The 21,161-nt window shown below is 45.9% G+C and overlaps 1 protein-coding gene across 1 annotated transcript in view; it reads right to left on the bottom strand.

Moving 5' to 3' along the window:
* LOC143983065 (uncharacterized) overlaps positions 1-21,161 on the bottom strand; it is a 695,051-nt gene that overhangs the window by 98,419 nt on the left and 575,471 nt on the right. The window contains exons 90-91 of the mRNA XM_077482312.1: positions 11,271-11,448; positions 3,933-4,089 (exon numbers count right to left, since the gene is read on the bottom strand). Coding sequence (XP_077338438.1) covers positions 3,933-4,089; positions 11,271-11,448 — 335 coding nt within the window. The remainder of the gene's footprint in view (positions 1-3,932; positions 4,090-11,270; positions 11,449-21,161) is intronic.

Here is a 21,161-nt window from a genome sequence, read left to right as displayed (position 1 = left end):
TCCTGGAAACAGAATCCAGGTCCGATCCACCTTGTGTCTCCCAGGAGTTTACCTTCTCCCCAGACCCCAGGCCACACCCCTCCACTGCTCTCATTGGCTGGAGGAAGGAAGTCTGAGGATTAGCAGCCCGGGACAGAAGCTTCTGAGGTAAGAGACACGCTGCTGTGCAGGAGAGTTCTCTCATGTGAGCACAGATTAGAACAGGCCCACTGACACTGCATCTGGCCTGCCAGCACAGACACAACATGAACAGTCAGAAAAGATTTGTAATCTAAACAATCCTAGCACCTCCTGAGGGGCCCCCTCCCCCACCAACCTGAAATGGGGACTGATGTTGAGAGGTGCTCTGCTGTGATGTAGGGGGCTCTACTGTGATGCAGGGGGCTCTGATGTGATGAAGGGGGCTCTGATGTGATGAAGGGGGCTCTGATGTGATGAAGGGGGCACTGATGTGATGGAGGGGGCATGGATGTGATGGAGGGAGCTCTGCTGTTATGGAGGGGGCTCCGATGTAATGGAGGTTGCTCCGATGTAATGGAGGGGGCTCCGATGTAATGGAGGGGGCTCCGATGTAATGGAGGGGGCTCTGATGTAATGGAGGGGGCTCCGATGTGATGGAGGGGGCTCCGATGTGATGGAGGGGGCTCCGATGTGATGGAGGGGGCTCCGATGTGATAGAGGGGGCTCCGATGTGATAGAGGGGGCTCTGCTGACTCTAGTGGCAACCTGTGAAGCTCTGGTGAACTCCATGCCCAAGAGGGTTAAAGTAGTGTGGAAAATAATGGTGGGCACACAAAATATTGACACTTTGGGCCCAATCTGGACATTTTAACTTAGGGGTGTACTCACTTTTGTTGCCAGTGGTTTAGACATTAATGGCTGTGAGTTTAGTTATTTTGAGGGGACAGCAAATTTGCACTGTTATACAAGCTGTAAACTCACTACATCGCAGCAAAGTGTAATTTCTTCAGTGTTGTCACATGAAAAGATATGAAATATTTACAAAAATGTGAGGGGTGTACTCACTTTTGTGAGAATATATATATATATATATATATATATATATATATATATATATATATATATATATATGTGTGTGTGTATGTATGTTTTTTTTAATGTCTTTATGATGAGTTTTTTACTCTCTTAATAAATGTATACGGTGCTGCAACCTTGTCTTTTCTATATGTATATATATATATATATATATATATATATATATATATATATATACACACATACAGTATATTGTACACCTCTGTGTTGCATAGGTGTTTCATGTATCCAACTGCCTTTTTCATTGTAAATTACAACTTTTTAACTCCACCATTTATTACATTTTTACATATTCTCAGATTTTTTATTATCTCTGTAAACTTATTGGGAAGATTTTTTCCTCACTTTCTCATGTATTGGTGTATAATGTAACAAGAAGTCTGCTGTTTTGACCTGACCCATCATTTTAAGTAACTGGTTCTTTGCTAATCTCAAAGGAGCAGTCATTTCAACAGTCAAAAGCAATCATTACTGCATCATTGCCATCATCAGGCAAAACAATTCACATGAGCATCAAAAACTCATGCAAGCAGTTCATTCAATGTGTTTCTGAGGGCAAACCAATGATAATTCAACTATCATGCTATTTCCTGTTCATACAAATCCAACATAAGCCTAAACTTATGTAAACAGATTTTTGTTGGGTGCATTCTGCTGAAATACTATTTGAGAAAAAAGTTCTTGTAAATTGGTAATACAGACTGTATGTCAGGGCTGGCTTAGCCCTTCCTCCTCTGGCCTGGCCGCTCAGCTGCCGGCTAATTGCCAGCTCTCTTCTCTTTCCACAGTTACCAGCTGTTCCCGATGAAGCTTGTCTCACCTGCCTATTTAAAGCCTTCCAGATCACTCTTTCCTTTGCCTTTGCGTTGGTCACATCACAAGGAACCATCTCCTGCTGTTTGTTTCAAGACTGGCTTGCTGACATCCTTATCCTGCTTGCAGTTGCTCTCCTTGGATCCCTGACTTCAGGCCTGGCTGATTACCCGATCTGGTTAATGAACTTTGGACTGGTACCCCAGATGATGTCTGCTTAAGACGAAACGCGTCGGGACTTCACTGCAGCCTGAGATTTTACTGAAAAAGCGCTTATGTTCTTTGTACACGTGAGTTTGATAATTTTTAATTAAATTATTTGAAACGAAAAACGGAGTTACACTATTTTGGTCCCTGCTCTCTTCCTTTATATCTATCCCACTACCTATGATGATCTATGTGGATGGAGACATACCGCAGAGAAAATAGCTACACTTGAAAGCCTTCCAGAAAAAGACAACACTCCAAAAATAGCCTATGTATATCTACAAGCACATATGATCCTCCAAATATAATTTTGAGTAGGATCCATTAAATCTGGTAAGCCCCCATTTTATGTGGTGGAGGGTTCACGCGGTGATTGTGTGATTATCCTTTGGAGAAGGTGTAGGACTGTTTTTCACTTCATCGTGTCACACACAGTAACCTTGGAAAATCTGGAGAACTCTTCATCTGTTTTCATGCTGTTTTTCCACTTTTGTGGACACATTTTTTTTCATATTTATTTACTTGGACATTCTAGCTTTACATATACAGTAATTGAGTGTTTATATATTTCTTTTTTATGTGTTTTGTGCACAGTCTAACACATGTATTGATTACATTGGTCACATTGTAATGTGGTAAAAACAAATAAGCGCTACACGTTTTTCACAAAAATGAACTTTGGACTGGCTGACTACCCAATCTGGCTACTGGACTCTGGCTACGCTTGACTACACTTTTTCTTATTTACCTTTTTATTTTTATTAATAAACAAGTGTGATTTGATTGTACTTCTGTCTCAGTCTGTTTCATGGTTTCTGACACTGTACCCCTCTACTAAGTTATGTAAAAATCACACTGTGTGCAATCTTGTAGCCATGATACTTTATCAGTTATGGTTTGGGGTAAATATCTGGCAGAATATTTGTTACATAAGAGTGGGTAAAATTACATACATTTTTTTTCTGTTTTGTCTTTTTTTCCATCTTAATAGAATTGTGGCCACTCACTCACTCGTTAATATTTTCTAACCCCAGGTCACCTGTATCCAAACAATATTTACGTATACTTATCAATTAGTAAATAGCTTTAAAACAAACCCCTAATGACCTCCCTAATTGTAGGTAATGTGAAGTAATTCATTGCCAAAGGTCCTCACAACAAAGACAGGTCTAACAGCATAGAAACCTGTAATGTGGTTTCATCAGAAGGCCTGCTTTCCACAGAATTTGATTATGAATTTGAAGATTCATTTCTCCAAAATACCTATAGCAGCATAGGTGAACAGGAGTGGAGACCAGTGATCGAAAGCTGCAGTCAGTGCCCATGCTGCTGCAGTTCACCCCATTTCGATGTAATCATGCCACTGCAATTCTGAAGCCTGAGGGGACCCTGCTGCTGGGCAGCTAATGAAAAATGTCTGTATCACCCAGAAAGGGATGTTTTAACCCAAAAATGAACCCTCCCGCTGTGCTGCAGAGAAAACTTAGGATCCAGGGAGTCACATGACCATAGATTTAGGTAAGGCTTAGGATTTTTTTTTTTATAAAATACAGAGATTAGTTAGACATTGATAGTAAATGTGGTAAAGACTGGAGGGCGGTGAAAGCATGTCCAGAGAGGAGCTTTGAAACCTCATAACAAATCAAAGTCCTATCTGTAAAAAAAAAAAAAATTATATATATATATATATATATATATATATATATATATAAACGTATGTAGAGATACATTTTAAATTTCGAAGACGTGAAAAAATCACTTGCTTGTCTGTATGAAGGAGACTCTGGGATTGAATTGATTATAAAAGTAAAAGCTATGTTAAAATAAAGGCTAAATATATGCTATATACAACTTACTAGGCATATTCTGCAGCTTTCTCAGCAGTACTTGGCAAGAAGGCATCTTTCTGAATATTCTTCAAGGACATGTTGTCAAACAACCAGCTAGAATAATGTTCTGGGTCCACATGAACAGGTGGAATAGGTATGCTAAGATGGCCGATGGCAATAAATTCTGTAAAGCAACAACACCATACAAAACACAGTGATTACATTTTTGTTATTGCACTATAATGCACTATTAACCATTCAGCTCTCATACCTGTATAGAATCTCTGTCAATTTTTTACTTTGTCTGTGTTGAAGGATGATTATTGAGGTAAACACATGCACAATTATTATAGGTCAGTGCCACTTACCAACAATTACCACCTGCTTGGAAACAGGTGTCAGCCCTTCTGAACTTTTAAAGGGGGAACCATCCACAACAGAGAGTGAATTCAGCTTTACCCCTCCCCCCAAGACTTTATATTAATTTGCTTTTATATACAGACTAAAAATTATATGGCTGATTCAAATGGGTCCCAGTAACAAATTAAGTTACTGTGTCTCTTTCAATAAAGATGTAGAGAAATTGTCCCAGCTGATTGGATTTTGCACGCTGAAGTCACTTTTATCTGCAAATATACCAAACATCACCCCATAAAAATTCATAAAAACATAATTAATTTGCACACGTATCGTGCCCTCAATATATTTGCAGTAATTATCAACAAAACATATGCTTGTATGCTCAATGTCTGCTTGTATGCTCAATGTATTCTAATGTCAGAATGGACATTGGAAATGTTGCTGCTATAAACAATCCTTGAGTAAAATCCAAGAACACAATTGCCAGCCATTAGCAATTAGGTTCTAGTGAACATGCAAACCCTATTAAAGTCCGTGGGATATGAACATGAAAAATCAAAAGTCCTCTTTTTAAAGGCTTATATGTATGTTATTGCCATAACAAGTGTATGGGGACCCGGGCACTGCCCTAGGGGACATGTATCAATGCAAAAAAAAAAAGTTTTTAAAACAAGTTTTTTCAGGAGCAGATATTTCACTAATGCTTAAAGTGAAACAATAAAAATGAAATATTCCTTTAAATATCATGCCTGGGGGGGGGGGGGGGGGTTCCCTTAATCTGCCTGTAAAGTGGTGCATCTGTGCAATATATAGAACAGTGGTGCAGCAATAATGACATTTCAAAAGTAAAACATGTCATTTAAACTTGCAGCTATAATGTATTGCTGGCAATATAGATGAAAAATCTATGAAAAAACTGTGTGCCCCCCCTTCCCGGTCCATGCCAGACCCTTCGGGTCTCGTATAGATTTTAAGGGGAACTCCACGCCAAAATTTAAAAACAGTTGTCGTGGGGTCCCCCCCAAAATCCATACCAGACCCTTATCTGAGCATGCAACCTGGAAGTCAGGATAGAGGGAGGACGAGCAACCGCCCCCCTCCTGAACCATACCAGGCCACATGCCTTCAACATGGGGAGTGTTGATGGGGACAAGGACCTCTTCCCGACAACCCTGGGATGTGGTTGTCGTGGTCTGCCCTCAGATCCCGCCCCTTGTACCCCTACCCATTCACTCAAAAAAGTTTCAAAAAGTAAAACCACAAGAGACAGTTTTTTATAATTCCTTTATTTAAAAAAAAAAGCATCCGGTAATGTCCATCCATCTTCAATCACATCACACGACGGACCCTTTGACCGCTCTTATATAGGAAAGGGCAGGGCCACCCGCTGATTTAACTGGATGACCCTGTAACCTCTGACGTCACATGAAGGGGCAGGGTCACTCGGTTACATCACCCGATGGCCTATATAACAGCTTTCAAAGCCAAAAGACAGGAGTCCCCGAGAGGCCTCCCATGGAGGAGGATCTTTTAAAAAAAAATTCAATTTTTTGGGTCCATCAAGCAGCATGATTGAAGATGAATGGATACTTTTTTTTTTTAAATAAATGAATTGTCAAAATGTAGTTTTTACTTTTTTTTTTTTTTTTTTAAATGTATATTTATTGAAAAAAAGATTTTTGTACAGCAGATAAATTTGTACAACCAATGTAGACATTCAAGATTGACAGTGCAACAGTAACAGGAAAAAACCGCCGCAGGCGGAATACAGCATGTTAACCTCTTGATACATCACATTAAAGGGTAAGGAGGGAAGGACACACCACAGGACCGCTGAGTGAGATACATGAATAAACCCAGAGTTGTATATGTGGGGGTGGACGTAAGGTCAAGGTCCCGAGAGCAAGCCTGAGGCAAACATTCCCGAACGTAAATAGCCTCAAGCTAGGATGCTGCCTCAGGGTTGAACGCGGAACTATCCCATCTGTCCCATACTTTAGAAAACTTGGGTAGGGAGTCTTGTACTAGCGCAGTCATATGTTCCATCCTGCGGATATACGCAATTGCGGAAATTAGCTGTGGATGGGATGGGGGGGAAGGGGACAACCAAAGAGCAGGAATCACTCTCTTAGCAGCCAAGAGGATATAAGCTGTCAGTTTCTTGGCGTGTTTAGATAGCGCCGCAATAGGCAAGCCTAACAAGTAATGTCTAGGGTCTAACGGAGCATCTATCCCCAAAACAGATTGGAGCAGAGAACGGACCATAGACCAAAAAGGTACAATCAAAGGGCAGCTCCAGAAGATATGAAAATGGGTGCCCTCATGTCGTAAGCACCTCCAACACAGCTTAGATACGGTGTGATCGTATTTATGTAGCATTTCAGGGGTTTTGTACCAGAACATCAGTATCTTATATGCTGTCTCTCTCTGCTCCACGCATCTAGAAACCTTAGAAGTAGAAGTCCAGATATCCTGCCATTGAGAAATAGTTAAGGGAGTTGGTAAAATTGCAGCCCATCTCCTCATATAGAGATGCGTTTCCGCGGTGGGCGAGGTTGAATTGTGAAGGATACTGTAAATAGAGGATATAAGTCCTTTCTGACAGGGACCATGGAAGCACAAAGTTTCAAAGGTGCTAGGGTTTGTCAAAGTCAGGTCAGGAGATCTGGAATGAAAATAAGGTTTAAATTGAAGGTATGAAAAGAGGAGTCTATCCGGAATGTCATACTTATCCTGAAGCTCTGGGAAGGATAGGAATTTGCGAGACACCGGGTGTACCAGGTGGCGTAATTGGAAGATGCCTGACCTGTACCAAGGAAACATATTCTTCACAGAGAGGCTATCAGGCACGTCTGGATTAAAAATGACATTCAACAGGGGTGAGCATGGAGAAGAGAGAGAGAACCTCTTGTGACATTTCTTCCATATGGACAAAGTGAAAAGCATCGGCCCAAGGCTTAGACGTCCAAGCTGAGCCATAGAGGAGGTCAAATCGGACCACAGCATGGCACAGGGATGAACAGGATAGTTTTTACTTTTTGATGCTTTTTTGGTGAATGAGTAGGGGTACAATGTACCCAATACTCATTCAGATAGGGGGACCAGGATCTGGGAGCCCCCTTGTTGAAGGGGGCTTCCAGATTCTGATTGGCCCAGTGCATTATGGGTCGCTCCACAGCAAGCATATACGAGTGCCCTATATAACAGCTGACGTTCGACTGAAACTTATGTTCGACTCGAACATCGAGCCCATCCCCATTATCGATTCATTATTCTTCATTCTAAAATGTAGTACATTGAAAGCGTGAAGCCCCAGCATGGATGTAAATGGTTTCAATTGTAGTTAAATTCACAACAAGAAAAACCTGCATAGCAATGTTGGTTTCAGTTTTCCAACCAGTCCTTTAAAATATGAATCAAATGCAGTACAGCTTTCATTTGATGGCTCTAAGGAAAAATAATGATAGCTTTTACAAGGACAATTTGTTATTTATTCCTTAAAAGCAAGATGCAATTGAAGGCTGAATGGATAGTAATGTTTAATTCCAGGCAGCTTTCCATTTCACAAAACCGATTTCAGAATTGATTTTGCACTACGTGTGCAGAAATGCTGACTGACGGTATCACACAGGACCAATAAATCTACTGTCTATTTTGTTAAGTTCTTATTCATCTTGAAGTATATCTATATTACAAGAATAACAATGGGATATTGCAAAGCAGGACAAATAAATCCTGCTAATGATAGCAAGACATTCCAAAAAAGCATTCAAACATTCTCTATATTTCTGGGAGGACCTTAGTACAACACATTGAAATGAAATGCACTCTGAACTAAAATGAAAAGTAAGCAAATAGAAAATTGTAAATCTTTTTAATGATTTATTTAAGAGTGGGGTAAACCTCTGCATGCATTTCTAACCAATACACAAATAGCAGAGCTTGCTTACCATAGAGCCAATTCAGATTACAGGGGATTGTTAAACCAGTGCTGCAGATGTGTTTTTGCTGGCTGGTCTCTACAGTGATGTCATCACTGTAGTCTCTCCTCTGGATCCTGAGAGCACCCTGCTGCTGGACAGCTAATATGACTTTTCCTACCTACTGTGCATGAAAGAGAGAAGACTCGGAACTGGAATGTCACATGGCACTCGTTTGAGTAAAAGGGCACTTGGGTACCTTTTTTATTTTCTGTGCCAGCAATTTGTGTGACGGTGCAGCATGGTGCGGCAGCAGTAAACAGAACTTGTATTAATGTAAAAACAAGTAATGCATAACAATACCAGCAAGGAGACACCCAACTGGGAACACTAGATGTCAGCTGTGCTACCAGCATCTTTCTTGAGTGGTAGAATGCAACCTGGCCGGTCCATACCCAATTGGAGAAGTCTCCAGAAGGATGGTGCGTCCCTATCCTTTCCCTAATCATCTGGAACCTCTCTACACTACCCACATGTAAAAATGTGCACTAAGCCTGGGAGCCAGGGTCATAAATAGGCTCTACCTGACCCAAGATGGCTTCTAGAGCCACATAGGGTGGCAGAATCGAATCGCTTCTCCAATGACCCTGGAAACCATGGAGGAACCATGTTCTTCTTGACTTCCTCTTCCCCTGCAATGCTGCTGCACATGAGCACCACCTGCAGTGGAGAAAGTAGACTACACCTGCCTACAAATTAGTTTGAGGAGTGTGAGTGGAGGGTTGTGCGGAAAGGCTGGCAGACTGGATAGATGCCTAAAGAGGAATTATATATATTTTTGTAATATCTCTATAAGTACACATTTACCGCTTCAGCCCCGGAAGATTTTACCCCCTTCCTGACCAGAGCACTTTTTGCGATTCAGCACTGCGTCAGTTTAATTGACAATTGCGTGGTCATGAGATGTTGCACCCAAACAAAATCCTCATCCTTTTTCCCTCACAAATAGAGCTTTCTTTTCGTGGTATTTGATCACCTCTGCGATTTTTATTTTTTGCGCTATAAAACAAAAAAAGAGCGACAGTTTGGCGCCAATCGGCCTATTTAGGTGTCCTCCGCAGTGTGCTCGGTGCTGTCTGATCTGCAGCTCCCTGTGCCCTAGTACCCGTAACCTTGCTTGAAGCTCCTGATCTCCTCGGCTTGACCCTTGGATTGTCCTGTTGCTGCCTGCCCTTGACCTCGCCTGTGACCTTGAACCTGCCTGCTCCACTGTACCGCGCTGCCCACCTGTTGCCAACCCTGCCTGTGACCCGGACTTTGAACTTGCTTGATCCCTTGTACTGCACCACGAGTCTGTTGCCGACCGTGCCTGTGACTGGACTTGCTTCACCAGCTCTTGCTCTGCATCGGCTGACAACGTCCAGCTGCCTGGGGACCTCCGACTCATCTGCATCAGGCCCTTGGGCCTCTTCTCCTGCTTCTAACCCGCCAGGCTCTCATACCAGTCTGTGCTACCATGCCTCCTGTCCATACTACCAGGGGGCGCGAACCAGGCACGTAAGACCTTCCCCTGCTGTCTCGTGCTCATCAGTCAGGTACGTAAAGTCTGACAAACACAATATTTTTTTACTTTTTGCTATAATAAATATCCCCAAAAAAATATATATATATATTTTCCTCAGTTTAGGCCGATATGTATTCTTCTAAATATTTTTGATTAAAAAAATCACAATAAGCGTATATCGATTGGTTTGCGCAAAAGTTATAGCGTCTACAAAATAGGGGATAGTTTTATGGCATTTCTATTATTTTTTTTATTAGTAGTGGCAGCAATCTGTGATTTTTACTATTAATGCGACATTATGGCGGACACATTGGACACGTTTGACACATTTTTGGGACCATTGTCATTTATACAGCGATCAGTGCTATAAAAATGCACTGATTACAGTGTAAATTACACTGGCAGGGAAGGAGTTAACCACTAGGGGGCAATGAAGGGGTTAAGTGTGTCCTAGGTAGTGATTCTAACTGTGGGGGGTGGGCTGCAACTCACATGACAGCGATCACTATGACAGGGAGCAGTGATCTCTGGCATGTCACAAGGCAGAGCGTTGGCAAGTGGTTAACATGATACATTTAATACATTATACATTTAATGTAATCAATCTTATCAAATGTAATGAAAACTTTGGAGTTGATTTATTAAAAGCAAATAGATTGTGCACTTTGTAAGTACAGTTGTACTCTGCAAGTGCAGTTGCACTAATTTTTCTTAGAAAAAATATGTGGTAAAGCTTCACTTTGTAAAGAATACCCAAATATTTGCAATGGACATTTAAAAAATGAACTTTTGCTTGCACATATTTGGATGATAGAAATCAGCAGTTGTGCCACATTGCAATTTGTTAATTCTGACACAACACAACTGAGGGGCCTGGTTTGAATTTTGGGGGGAACCCCATGCTGTTTTTTCCTAGTTTTTTTAATGTGTGCTGTCCTTTTATAAAAAAGTTCCCCTAGGATTTCAAACCATTATTCAGGCATGCAGCCTAGGTGGCCAGAAAGGGGTGGCGGTGAGCATGCGCCCTTCCTAAACCAAACCAGATCACATGCCTTCAACTTTGGGAGGGTACCTTACAATAGGCAGAGTTTGATGACAGTCCAGATACAAGGCAGGCAAGATTCAGAGTAGTCAGGATCCAATCCATAGTTAAAAGGCAGGCAGAATTCATTGAATAGTCAATATCCAATCCATGGTCATAAACAGGGGAATCCAAACAGCAGAGCAGGGCAGACAGAAAGAGAGTTATATCACAAGCATGAGGCTGCAGGCTTGGCTGGCTTAAACCAGGTTTGATCTCCACTCACAGACTGGCTACATCAATCACCTTGCAGGTAGACAGATAGTCAGGGAGAATCTATCACAGTCGACACCAGGATACTGGAATGAAGGGCAGGAGCACAACACGCTCCTGACACATGATCAGTGAAATATCCCTAAATTGATTATTTAATAAGGTCTGTATGCATAGGACAATATTTCAATAGCTTTGCCACATGCAGTATTTCTATTGTGACTTACCCTTTTCATTAAATGTAGATGAAATGATCTCATGCACTAGAGCTTCAATATAATTTGCATCCACAGATGTTAGCGAGAGTCCAGAATATACAGAGTTCACTCCCTCCACCACAGCATCATAAAAGTTGTTATTGCAGTCTTTCATTCTCTCATAGGTAGAAAGGATGGCATTGAGGGCCTAAATGCAAAACCAATGTTGTGAATCAATTTTATCAGAGAAAATAGCACTCTTGACACACTGTAACTGTATGAATGCAATCTTTGTAATTACAAGCTAGTAGGGTGTAGTTTAGACAAAAGGAATAGTACAAAAAATAATAACAGTTCACATTAGCAGACAATAGCAATAACGTTAATTAGTTCATTGCAGGGGGAGAAAACAAAATGCGCTTTGGGTAAACAGCATAAAAAGGTTACACATTCTGCTTGAATTTAAATGTGATCTGGTTAGTAGTATTATTGTCGCCAGTGGAGTTCTTCTTTGTATCAGGTAAAGTGCAGGCAAATCATCTCATCTCACTTTCTCTGTCTTTCAAGTTTAATATAAGTACATGTGTATGACTTTGCTCTTATAGCCTATTTGAAGGTTGATATTATGACATTTACAGTACATGCACTTACAATCATTTTAATTAATTTTACATTCAGTGAATGTAATGTGAATGAAATCATAACTCAAATAATTGTTTTTTTAAATCTGTCTTAAATTATTATATGGGGAATTTTGGGACACTAATCTCACACAAAATGTAAATGTAAAAGGCTAGGAATTGAATAATTCTTTTAGAGCATTTTAGACAACTGTCATTAACCGGTTCCTCAATGGCTAACGTAGATATACTGCTGCAGAATGGCTCGCCTGGGTGAAACCCCCTACGGATATGGCTTTCCCTTTAAAAGCTGCCAGAGGGTGCACCATACCTACTGTACGGTGGGGGGCCCGATGCACGTGGCCAGCGGTGCAGAGATTTGTGTGTGTAAACACACTAATTCCTGTTCTGTCAGGGGAGAAGAGACATATTGTTTGTTCCTACTAAGTAGGAACAAAGATATGTCTCTCCCCCAGTCAGTCATATCCCCATACAGTTAGAACACACATTTAACCCCTTGATCGCCCCCTAGAGTACCGCTTACAGTGTACACCAATCACACTGATTGCCCCCCCCCCCAATAAAGAGGACCTGTCACCACCCCTCATAGTACATGTCACTCACAGTCCATCAGAGTACCTGTTATAGTCCATCAGAGTACTTGAGTACCTGTTACAGTCCATCAGAGTACTTGGGTACCTGTCACAGCCCATCAGAGTACCTAAGTACCTCTCACAGCCCATCAGAGTACCTGAGTACCTGAGGGCAATCAGAGTACCTGATTACCTGTCACGGCCCATCGGAGTACCTGAGTACCTGTCACAGTCCATCAGAGTACCCGAGTACTTGTCACAGTCCATCAGAGTACCCGAGTACCTGTCACGGCCCATCAGAGTACCTGTCACGGCCCATCAGAGTACCCAAGTACCTGTCACGGCCCATCAGAGTACCTGAGTACCTGTCACGGTCCATCAGAGTACCTGAGTACCTGTCACGGCCCATCAGAGTACCTGAGTACCTGTCACGGTTTATCAGAGTACCCGAGTACCTGTCAAAGCCCATCAGACTACCCGTGTACCTGTCACAGTCCATCAGAGTACCCGAGTACCTGTTACGGCCCATGAGAGTACCTGAGTACCTGTCACAGTCCATTAGAGTACCCGAGTACCTGTCATGGCCCATCAGAGTACCCGAGTACCTGTTACAGTCCATCAGAGTACCCGAGTATCTGTCACGGCCCATCAGAGTACCCAAGTACCTGTCACGGCCCATCAGAGTACCCATCACGGTTCATCCGAGTACCCGAGTACCTGTCACGGCCCATCAGAGTACCCGAGTACCTGTCAAAGCCCATCAGAGTACCCGAGTACCTGTCACAGCCCATCTGAGTACCCGGGTACCTGTCCCAGTCCATCTGAGTACCCAAGTACCTGTTACAGTTCATACGAGTACCTGTCACAGTTCATCTGAGTACCTGAGTACCTGTCACAGTTCATCCGAGTACCTGAGTACATATCACCGTCCTTCAGAGTACCCGAGTATCTGTCACGGCCCATCAGAGTACCCGAGTACCTGTCACAGTTCATCCGAGTACCCGAGTACCTGTCACGGACCATCAGAGTACCCGAGTACCTGTCACAGCTCATCTGGGTATCCGAGTACCTGTCCCAGTCCATCTGAGTACCCCAGTACCTGTCACAGTTCATCTGATTACCTGAGTACCTGTCCCAGTCCATCTGAGTACCCGAGTACCTGTTACAGTTCATACGAGTACCTGTCACAGTTCATCTGAGTAACTGAGTACCTGTCACAGTTCATCTGAGTACCTGAGTATCTGTCACAGTTCATCTGAGTACCTGAGTACCTGTCACAGTTCATCTGAGTACCTGAGTACCTGTCACAGTTCATCCGAGTACCTGAGTACATATCACCGCCCCTCAGAGTACCCAAGTACATGTTACAGTCCATCAGAGTGCCCGAGTATCTGTCACGGCCCATCAGAGTACCCGAGTACCTGTCACGGCCCATCAGAGTACCCGAGTACCTGTCATGGCCCATCAGAGTACCCGAGTACCTGTCATGGCCCATCAGAGTACCCGTGTACCTGGCACAGCCCATCTGGTTACCCAAGTACCTGTCACAGTTCATCTGAGTACCTGAGTACCTGTCACGGTCCATCAGAGTACCCGAGTACCTGTCATGGCCCATCAGAGTACCTGAGTACCTGTCAAAGCCCATCAGAGTACCCGTGTACCTGTCACAGTCCATCAGAGTACCCGAGTACCTGTCACAGTCCATGAGATTACCCGAGTACCTGTCACGGCCCATCAGAGTACCCGAATGCCGGTCACGGGCCATCAGAGTACCCGAGTACCTGTCACGGCCCATCAGAGTACCCGAATGCCGGTCACGGGCCATCAGAGTACCCGAGTACCTGCCACGGGCCATCAGAGTACCCAAATACCTGCCATGGCCCATCAGAGTACCCGAGTACCTGTCACAGCCCATCAGAGTACCCGAGTACCTGTCACGGCCCATCAGAGTACCCGAGTACCTGTTACAGTCCATCAGAGTACCCGAGTACCTGTCACGGCCCATCAGAGTACCCGAGTACCGGTCACGGGCCATCAGAGTACCCGAGTACCTGTCACGGCCCATCAGAGTACCCGAGTACCGGTCACGGGCCATCAGAGTACCCGAGTACCTGTCCCAGTCCATCAGAGTACCCGAGTACCTGTCCCAGTCCATCTGAGTACCCGTGTACCTGTCACAGTCCATCAGAGTACCTGAGTACCTGTCACAGTCCATGAGATTATCCGAGTACCTGTCACGGGCCATCAGAGTACCCGATTACCTGTCATGGGCCATCAGAGTACCCGAGTACCTGTTACAGTCTATCAGAGTACCCGAGTACATGTCACGGCCCATCAGAGTACCCGAGTACCTGTCACGGTTCATCCGAATACCCGATTACCCTATCACGGCCCATCAGAGTACCCGAGTACCTGTCACAGTTCATCTGAGTACCCGAGTACCTGTCACGGCCCATCAAAGTACCTGAGTATGTATCAAAGGCCATCAGAGTACCCATGTACCTGTCACAATCCATCAGAGTACCCGAGTACCTGTCGCAGTCCATGAGATTACCCGAGTACCTGTCACGGCCCATCAGAGTACCCGAGTACCTGTCACGGGCCATCAGAGTACCCGAGTCCCGGTCATGGGCCATCAGAGTACCCGAGTACCGGTCACGGGCCATTAGAGTACCCGAGTACCGGTCACGGGCCATCAGAGTACCCGAGTACCTGTCACGGCCCATCAGAGTACCTGCGTACCTGTCACAGCCCATCAGAGTACCCGAGTACCTGTTACAGTCAATCAGAGTACCTGAGTACCCGTCACGGCCCATCAGAGTACCCGAGTACCTGTCACGGTTCATCCGAGTACCCGATTCCCTGTCACGGCCCATCAGAGTACCCGAGTACATGGCACAGCCCATCTGAGTACCCGAGTACCTGTCCCAGTCCATCTGAGTACCCGAGCACCTGTCACAGTTCATCTGAGTACCCGAGTACCAGTCACGGCCCATCAGAGTACCTGAGCACATATCAAAGGCCATCAGAGTACCCGTGTACCTGTCACAGTCCATCAGAGTACCCGAGTACCTGTCACAGTCCATGAGATTACCCGAGTACCTGTCACGGCCCATCAGAGTACCCGAGTACTGGTCACGGGCCATCAGAGTACCTGAGTACCTGTCCCAGTCAATCTGAGTACCCGAGTACCTGTCACAGTTCATCTGAGTACCTGAGTACCTGTCACGATCCATCAGAGTACCCGGGTACCTGTCATGGCCCATCAGAGTACCTGAGTACCTGTCACGGCCCATCAGAGTACCTGAGTACCTGTCACAGCCCATCAGAGTACCTGAGTACCTGTCAAAGCCCATCAGAGTACCCGTGTACCTGTCACAGTCCATCAGAGTACCTGAGTACCTGTCACAGTCCATGAGATTACCCGAGTACCTGTCACGGGCCATCAGAGTACCCGATTACCTGTCACGGGCCATCAGAGTACCCGAGTACCTGTTACAGTCCATCAGAGTACCCAAGTATCTGTCACGGCCCATCAGAGTACCCGAGTACCTGTCACGGTTCATCTGAGTACCCGATTACCTGTCACGGCCCATCAGAGTACCCGAGTACCTGGCACAGCCCATCTGAGTACCCGAGTACCTGTCCCAGTCCATCTGAGTACCCGAGTACCTGTCACAGTTCATTTGAGTACCCGAGTACCTGTCACAGCCCATCAGAGTACCTGAGTACGTATCAAAGGCCATCAGAGTACCCATGTACCTGTCACAATCCATCAGAGTACCCGAGTACCTGTCACAGTCCATGAGATTACCCGAGTACCTGTCACGGCCCATCAGAGTACCCGAGTACCAGTCACGGGCCATCAGAGTACCCGAGTCCCGGTCACGGGCCATCAGAGTACCCGAGTACCGGTCACGGGCCATCAGAGTACCTGAGTACCGGTCACGGGCCATCAGAGTACCCGAGTACCTGTCACGGTCCATCAGAGTACCCGAGTACCTGTCATGGCCCATCAGAGTACCCGAGTACCTGTTACAGTCCATCAGAGTACCCGAGTATCTGTCACGGCTCATCCGAGTACCCGAGTACCTGTCACGGTTCATCCGAGTACCTGATTACCTGTCACGGCTCATCAGAGTACCCGAGTACCTGGCACAGCCCATCTGAGTACCCGAGTACCTGTCCCAGTCCATCTGAGTACCCGAGTACCTGTCACAGTTCATCTGAGTACCTGAGTACCTGTCACAGTTCATCTGAGTACCTGAGTACCTGTCACAGTTCATCCGAGTACCTGAGTACCTGTCACAGTTCATCCGAGTACCTGAGTACATATCACCACCCTTCAGAGTACCCAAGTACATGTTACAGTCCATCAGAGTGCCCAAGTATCTGTCACGGCCCATCAGAGTACCCGAGTACCTGTCACGGCCCATCAGAGTACCCGAGTACCTGTCACGGCCCATCAGAGTACCCGAGTACCTGTCACGGTAAATCCGAGTACCCGATTACCTGTCACGGCCCATCAGAGTACCCGAGTACCTGGCACAGCCCATCTGGGTCCCAGAGTACCTGTCCCAGTCCATCTGAGTACCCGAGTACCTGTCACAGTTCATCTGAGTACCTGAGTACCTGTCACGGTCCATCAGAGTACCCGAGTACCTGTCATGGCCCATCAGAGTACCTGAGTACCTGTCAAAGCCCATCAGAGTACCCGAGTACCTGTCACAGTCCATGAGATTACCCGAGTACCTGTCACGGCCCATCAGAGTACCCGAGTGCCGGTCATGGGCCATCAGAGTACCCGAGTACCTGCCACGGGCCATCAGAGTACCCGAGTACCTGTCACGGCCCATCAGAGTACCCGAGTACCTGTCACGGGCCATCATATTACCCGAATACCTGTCACGGACCATCAGAGTACCCGAGTCCCTGTTACAGTCCAGCAGAGTACCCGAGTATCTGTCATGGCCCATCAGAGTACCCGAGTACCTGTCACGGTTCATCAAAGTACCCGAATACCTGTCACGGTTCGTCCGAGTACCCGATTTCCTGTCACGGCCCATCAGAGTACCCGAGTACCTGGCACAGCCCATCTGAGTACCCGAGTACCTGTCCCAGTCCATCTGAGTACCCGAGTACCTGTCACAGTTCATCTGAGTACCTGAGTACCTGTCACGGTCCATCAGAGTACCTGAGTACCTATCAAAGGCCATCAGAGTACCCGAGTACCTGTCACAGTCCATCAGAGTACCCGAGTACCTGTCACAGTCCATGAGATTACCCGAGTACCTGTCACGGGCCATCAGAGTACCCAAGTACCGGTCACAGGCCATCAGAGTACCCGAGTACCTGTCACGGCCCATCAGAGTACCCGAGTACCTGTCACGGTTCATCCGAGTACCCAAGTACCTGTCAGGGCCCATCAGAGTACTCAAGTACCTGTCACGGCCCATCAGAGTACCCGAGTACCTGTCACAGCCCATCAGAGTACCTGAGTACCTGTCCCAGTCCATCTGAGTACCCCAGAACCTGTCACAGTTCATCTGAGTACCGGAGTACCTGTCCCAGTCCATCTGAGTACCCGAGTACCTGTTACAGTTCATACGAGTACCTTTCACAATTCATCTGAGTACCTGAGTACCTGTCACAGTTCATCTGAGTACCTGAGTACCTGTCACAGTTCATCCGAGTACCTGAGTACATATCACCGTCCTTCAGAGTACCCGATTTCCTGTCACGGCCCATCAGAGTACCCGAGTACCTGGCACAGCCCATCTGAGTACCCGAGTACCTGTCCCAGTCCATCTGAGTACCCGAGTACCTGTCACAGTTCATCTGAGTACCTGAGTACCTGTCACGGTCCATCAGAGTACCTGAGTACCTATCAAAGGCCATCAGAGTACCCGAGTACCTGTCACAGTCCATCAGAGTACCCGAGTACCTGTCACAGTCCATGAGATTACCCGAGTACCTGTCACGGGCCATCAGAGTACCCAAGTACCGGTCACAGGCCATCAGAGTACCCGAGTACCTGTCACGGCCCATCAGAGTACCCGAGTACCTGTCACGGTTCATCCGAGTACCCAAGTACCTGTCAGGGCCCATCAGAGTACTCGAGTACCTGTCACGGCCCATCAGAGTACCCGAGTACCTGTCACAGCCCATCAGAGTACCTGAGTACCTGTCCCAGTCCATCTGAGTACCCCAGAACCTGTCACAGTTCATCTGAGTACCTGAGTACCTGTCCCAGTCCATCTGAGTACCCGAGTACCTGTTACAGTTCATACGAGTACCTTTCACAATTCATCTGAGTACCTGAGTACCTGTCACAGTTCATCTGAGTACCTGAGTACCTGTCACAGTTCATCCGAGTACCTGAGTACATATCACCGTCCTTCAGAGTACCCGATTTCCTGTCACGGCCCATCAGAGTACCCGAGTACCTGGCACAGCCCATCTGAGTACCCGAGTACCTGTCCCAGTCCATCTGAGTACTCGAGTACCTGTCACAGTTCATCTGAGTACCTGAGTACCTGTCACGGTCCATCAGAGTACCTGAGTACCTATCAAAGGCCATCAGAGTACCCGAGTACCTGTCACAGTCCATCAGAGTACCCGAGTACCTGTCACAGTCCATGAGATTACCCGAGTACCTGTCACGGGCCATCAGAGTACCCAAGTACCGGTCACAGGCCATCAGAGTACCCGAGTACCTGTCACGGCCCATCAGAGTACCCGAGTACCTGTCACGGTTCATCCGAGTACCCAAGTACCTGTCAGGGCCATCAGAGTACTCGAGTACCTGTCACGGCCCATCAGAGTACCCGAGTACCTGTCACAGCCCATCAGAGTACCTGAGTACCTGTCCCAGTCCATCTGAGTACCCCAGAACCTGTCACAGTTCATCTGAGTACCTGAGTACCTGTCCCAGTCCATCTGAGTACCCGAGTACCTGTTACAGTTCATACGAGTACCTTTCACAATTCATCTGAGTACCTGAGTACCTGTCACAGTTCATCTGAGTACCTGAGTACCTGTCACAGTTCATCCGAGTACCTGAGTACATATCACCGTCCTTCAGAGTACCCGAGTACCTGTCACGGCCCATCAGAGTATCCGAGTACCTGTCACGGTTCATCCGAGTGCCCAAGTACCTGTCACGGCCCATCAGAATACCCGAGTACCTGTCACGGCCCATCTGAGTACCCGAGTACCTGTCCCAGTTTATCTAAATACCCCAGTACCTATCATATTCCATCTGAGTACCCCAGTACCTGTCACAGTTCATCTGATTACCTGAGTACCTGTCCTAGTCCATCTGAGTACCGGAGTACCTGTTACAGTTCATACGAGTACCTGTCACAGTTCATCTGAGTACCTGAGTACATATCACCACCCTTCAGAGTATCCAAGTACCTGTTACAGTCCATCAGAGTACCCGAGTATCTGTCACGGCCCATCAGAGTACCCGAGTACCTGTCACGGCCCATCAGAGTACCCGAGTACCTGTCACGGTTCATCCGAGTACCCGATTACTTGTCACGGCCCATCAGAGTACTCAAGTACCTGTCACGGCCCATCAGGATACCCAAGTACCTGTCACGGCCCATCAGAGTACCCGAGTTCCTGTCACAGCCCATCAGAGTACCCAAGTACCTGGCACAGCCCATCTGAGTACCCGAGTACCTGTCCCAGTCCATCTGAGTACCCGAGTACCTGTCACAGTTCATCTGAGTACCTGAGTACCTGTCCCAGTCCATCTGAGTACCCGAGTACCTGTTACAGTTCATACAAGTACCTGTCACAGTTCATCTGAGTACCTGAGTACCTGTCACAGTTCATCTGAGTACCTGAGTACCTGTCACAGTTCATCTGAGTACCTGAGTACCTGTCACAGTTCATCCGAGTACCCGTGTACCTGTCACAGTCCATATGAGTACCTGAGTACATATCACCGCCCTTCAGAGTACCCAAATACCAGGCCACCAGAGAACCTGTCACCAGGCCATCAGAGTACTGAGTACCTGTCACCATGCCATCAGAGTACCCGAGTACCTGTCACCAGGCCATCAGAGTACTCAAGTACCTGTCACCAGCCCATCAGAGTACCAGAGTACCTATGTGCAGCCCATTAGAGTACCCAAGTACCTATTTGCAGCCCATGCCTCATAGAATATACATTGGGATGTTTGCTTTCCAAAATGGGGTAATTTTGTGGGTAATTGCACTGTCCTGGTGCTCCAGGACCTTCAAAAGTGTGATAGGTAGGAATTAAATGAGATGTGTCATTTATGCTCCTAGAACGTCTGAAGGTACTTTTTCAATGTTCGGCCTCTCTGTGACCAGGCTGTGTAAAAGTCCTACACATGTGGTATTGCCATACTTGGGAGGAGTAGCAGAATGTGTTTTGGGGTGTAATTTTTGCTATATACATGCTATGTGTTAGAAATAACTTATAAATTGACAACTTTGTGTAAAAAAAAAATGCATTTTCATTTTTTTTCCACATATTCCAAAAACTTCTGGAAAAAATGAACCGTTCAAAAGACTCATTATGCCTCACAGATTGTACGTTGGGGTGTTTGCTTTCCAAAATGGAGTCATTTTATGGGAAATTCCATTGTCCTGGTACTCCAGGGTCTTCAAAAGTGTAATAGGTGGTTGAGAAATGAGATGCGTAATTTTTGCTTGTAGAACGTCTGAAG

The sequence above is a fragment of the Lithobates pipiens genome, unplaced genomic scaffold (genome assembly GCF_037356315.1).
Source record: "Lithobates pipiens isolate NorthernLeopardFrog02 unplaced genomic scaffold, aLitPip1_a1.2 Scaffold_16, whole genome shotgun sequence".
Taxonomy (NCBI): Eukaryota; Metazoa; Chordata; class Amphibia; order Anura; family Ranidae; genus Lithobates; species Lithobates pipiens.
Note: the sequence above shows the minus strand (reverse complement) of the source record. Positions and strands in the feature narration are given on the sequence as shown.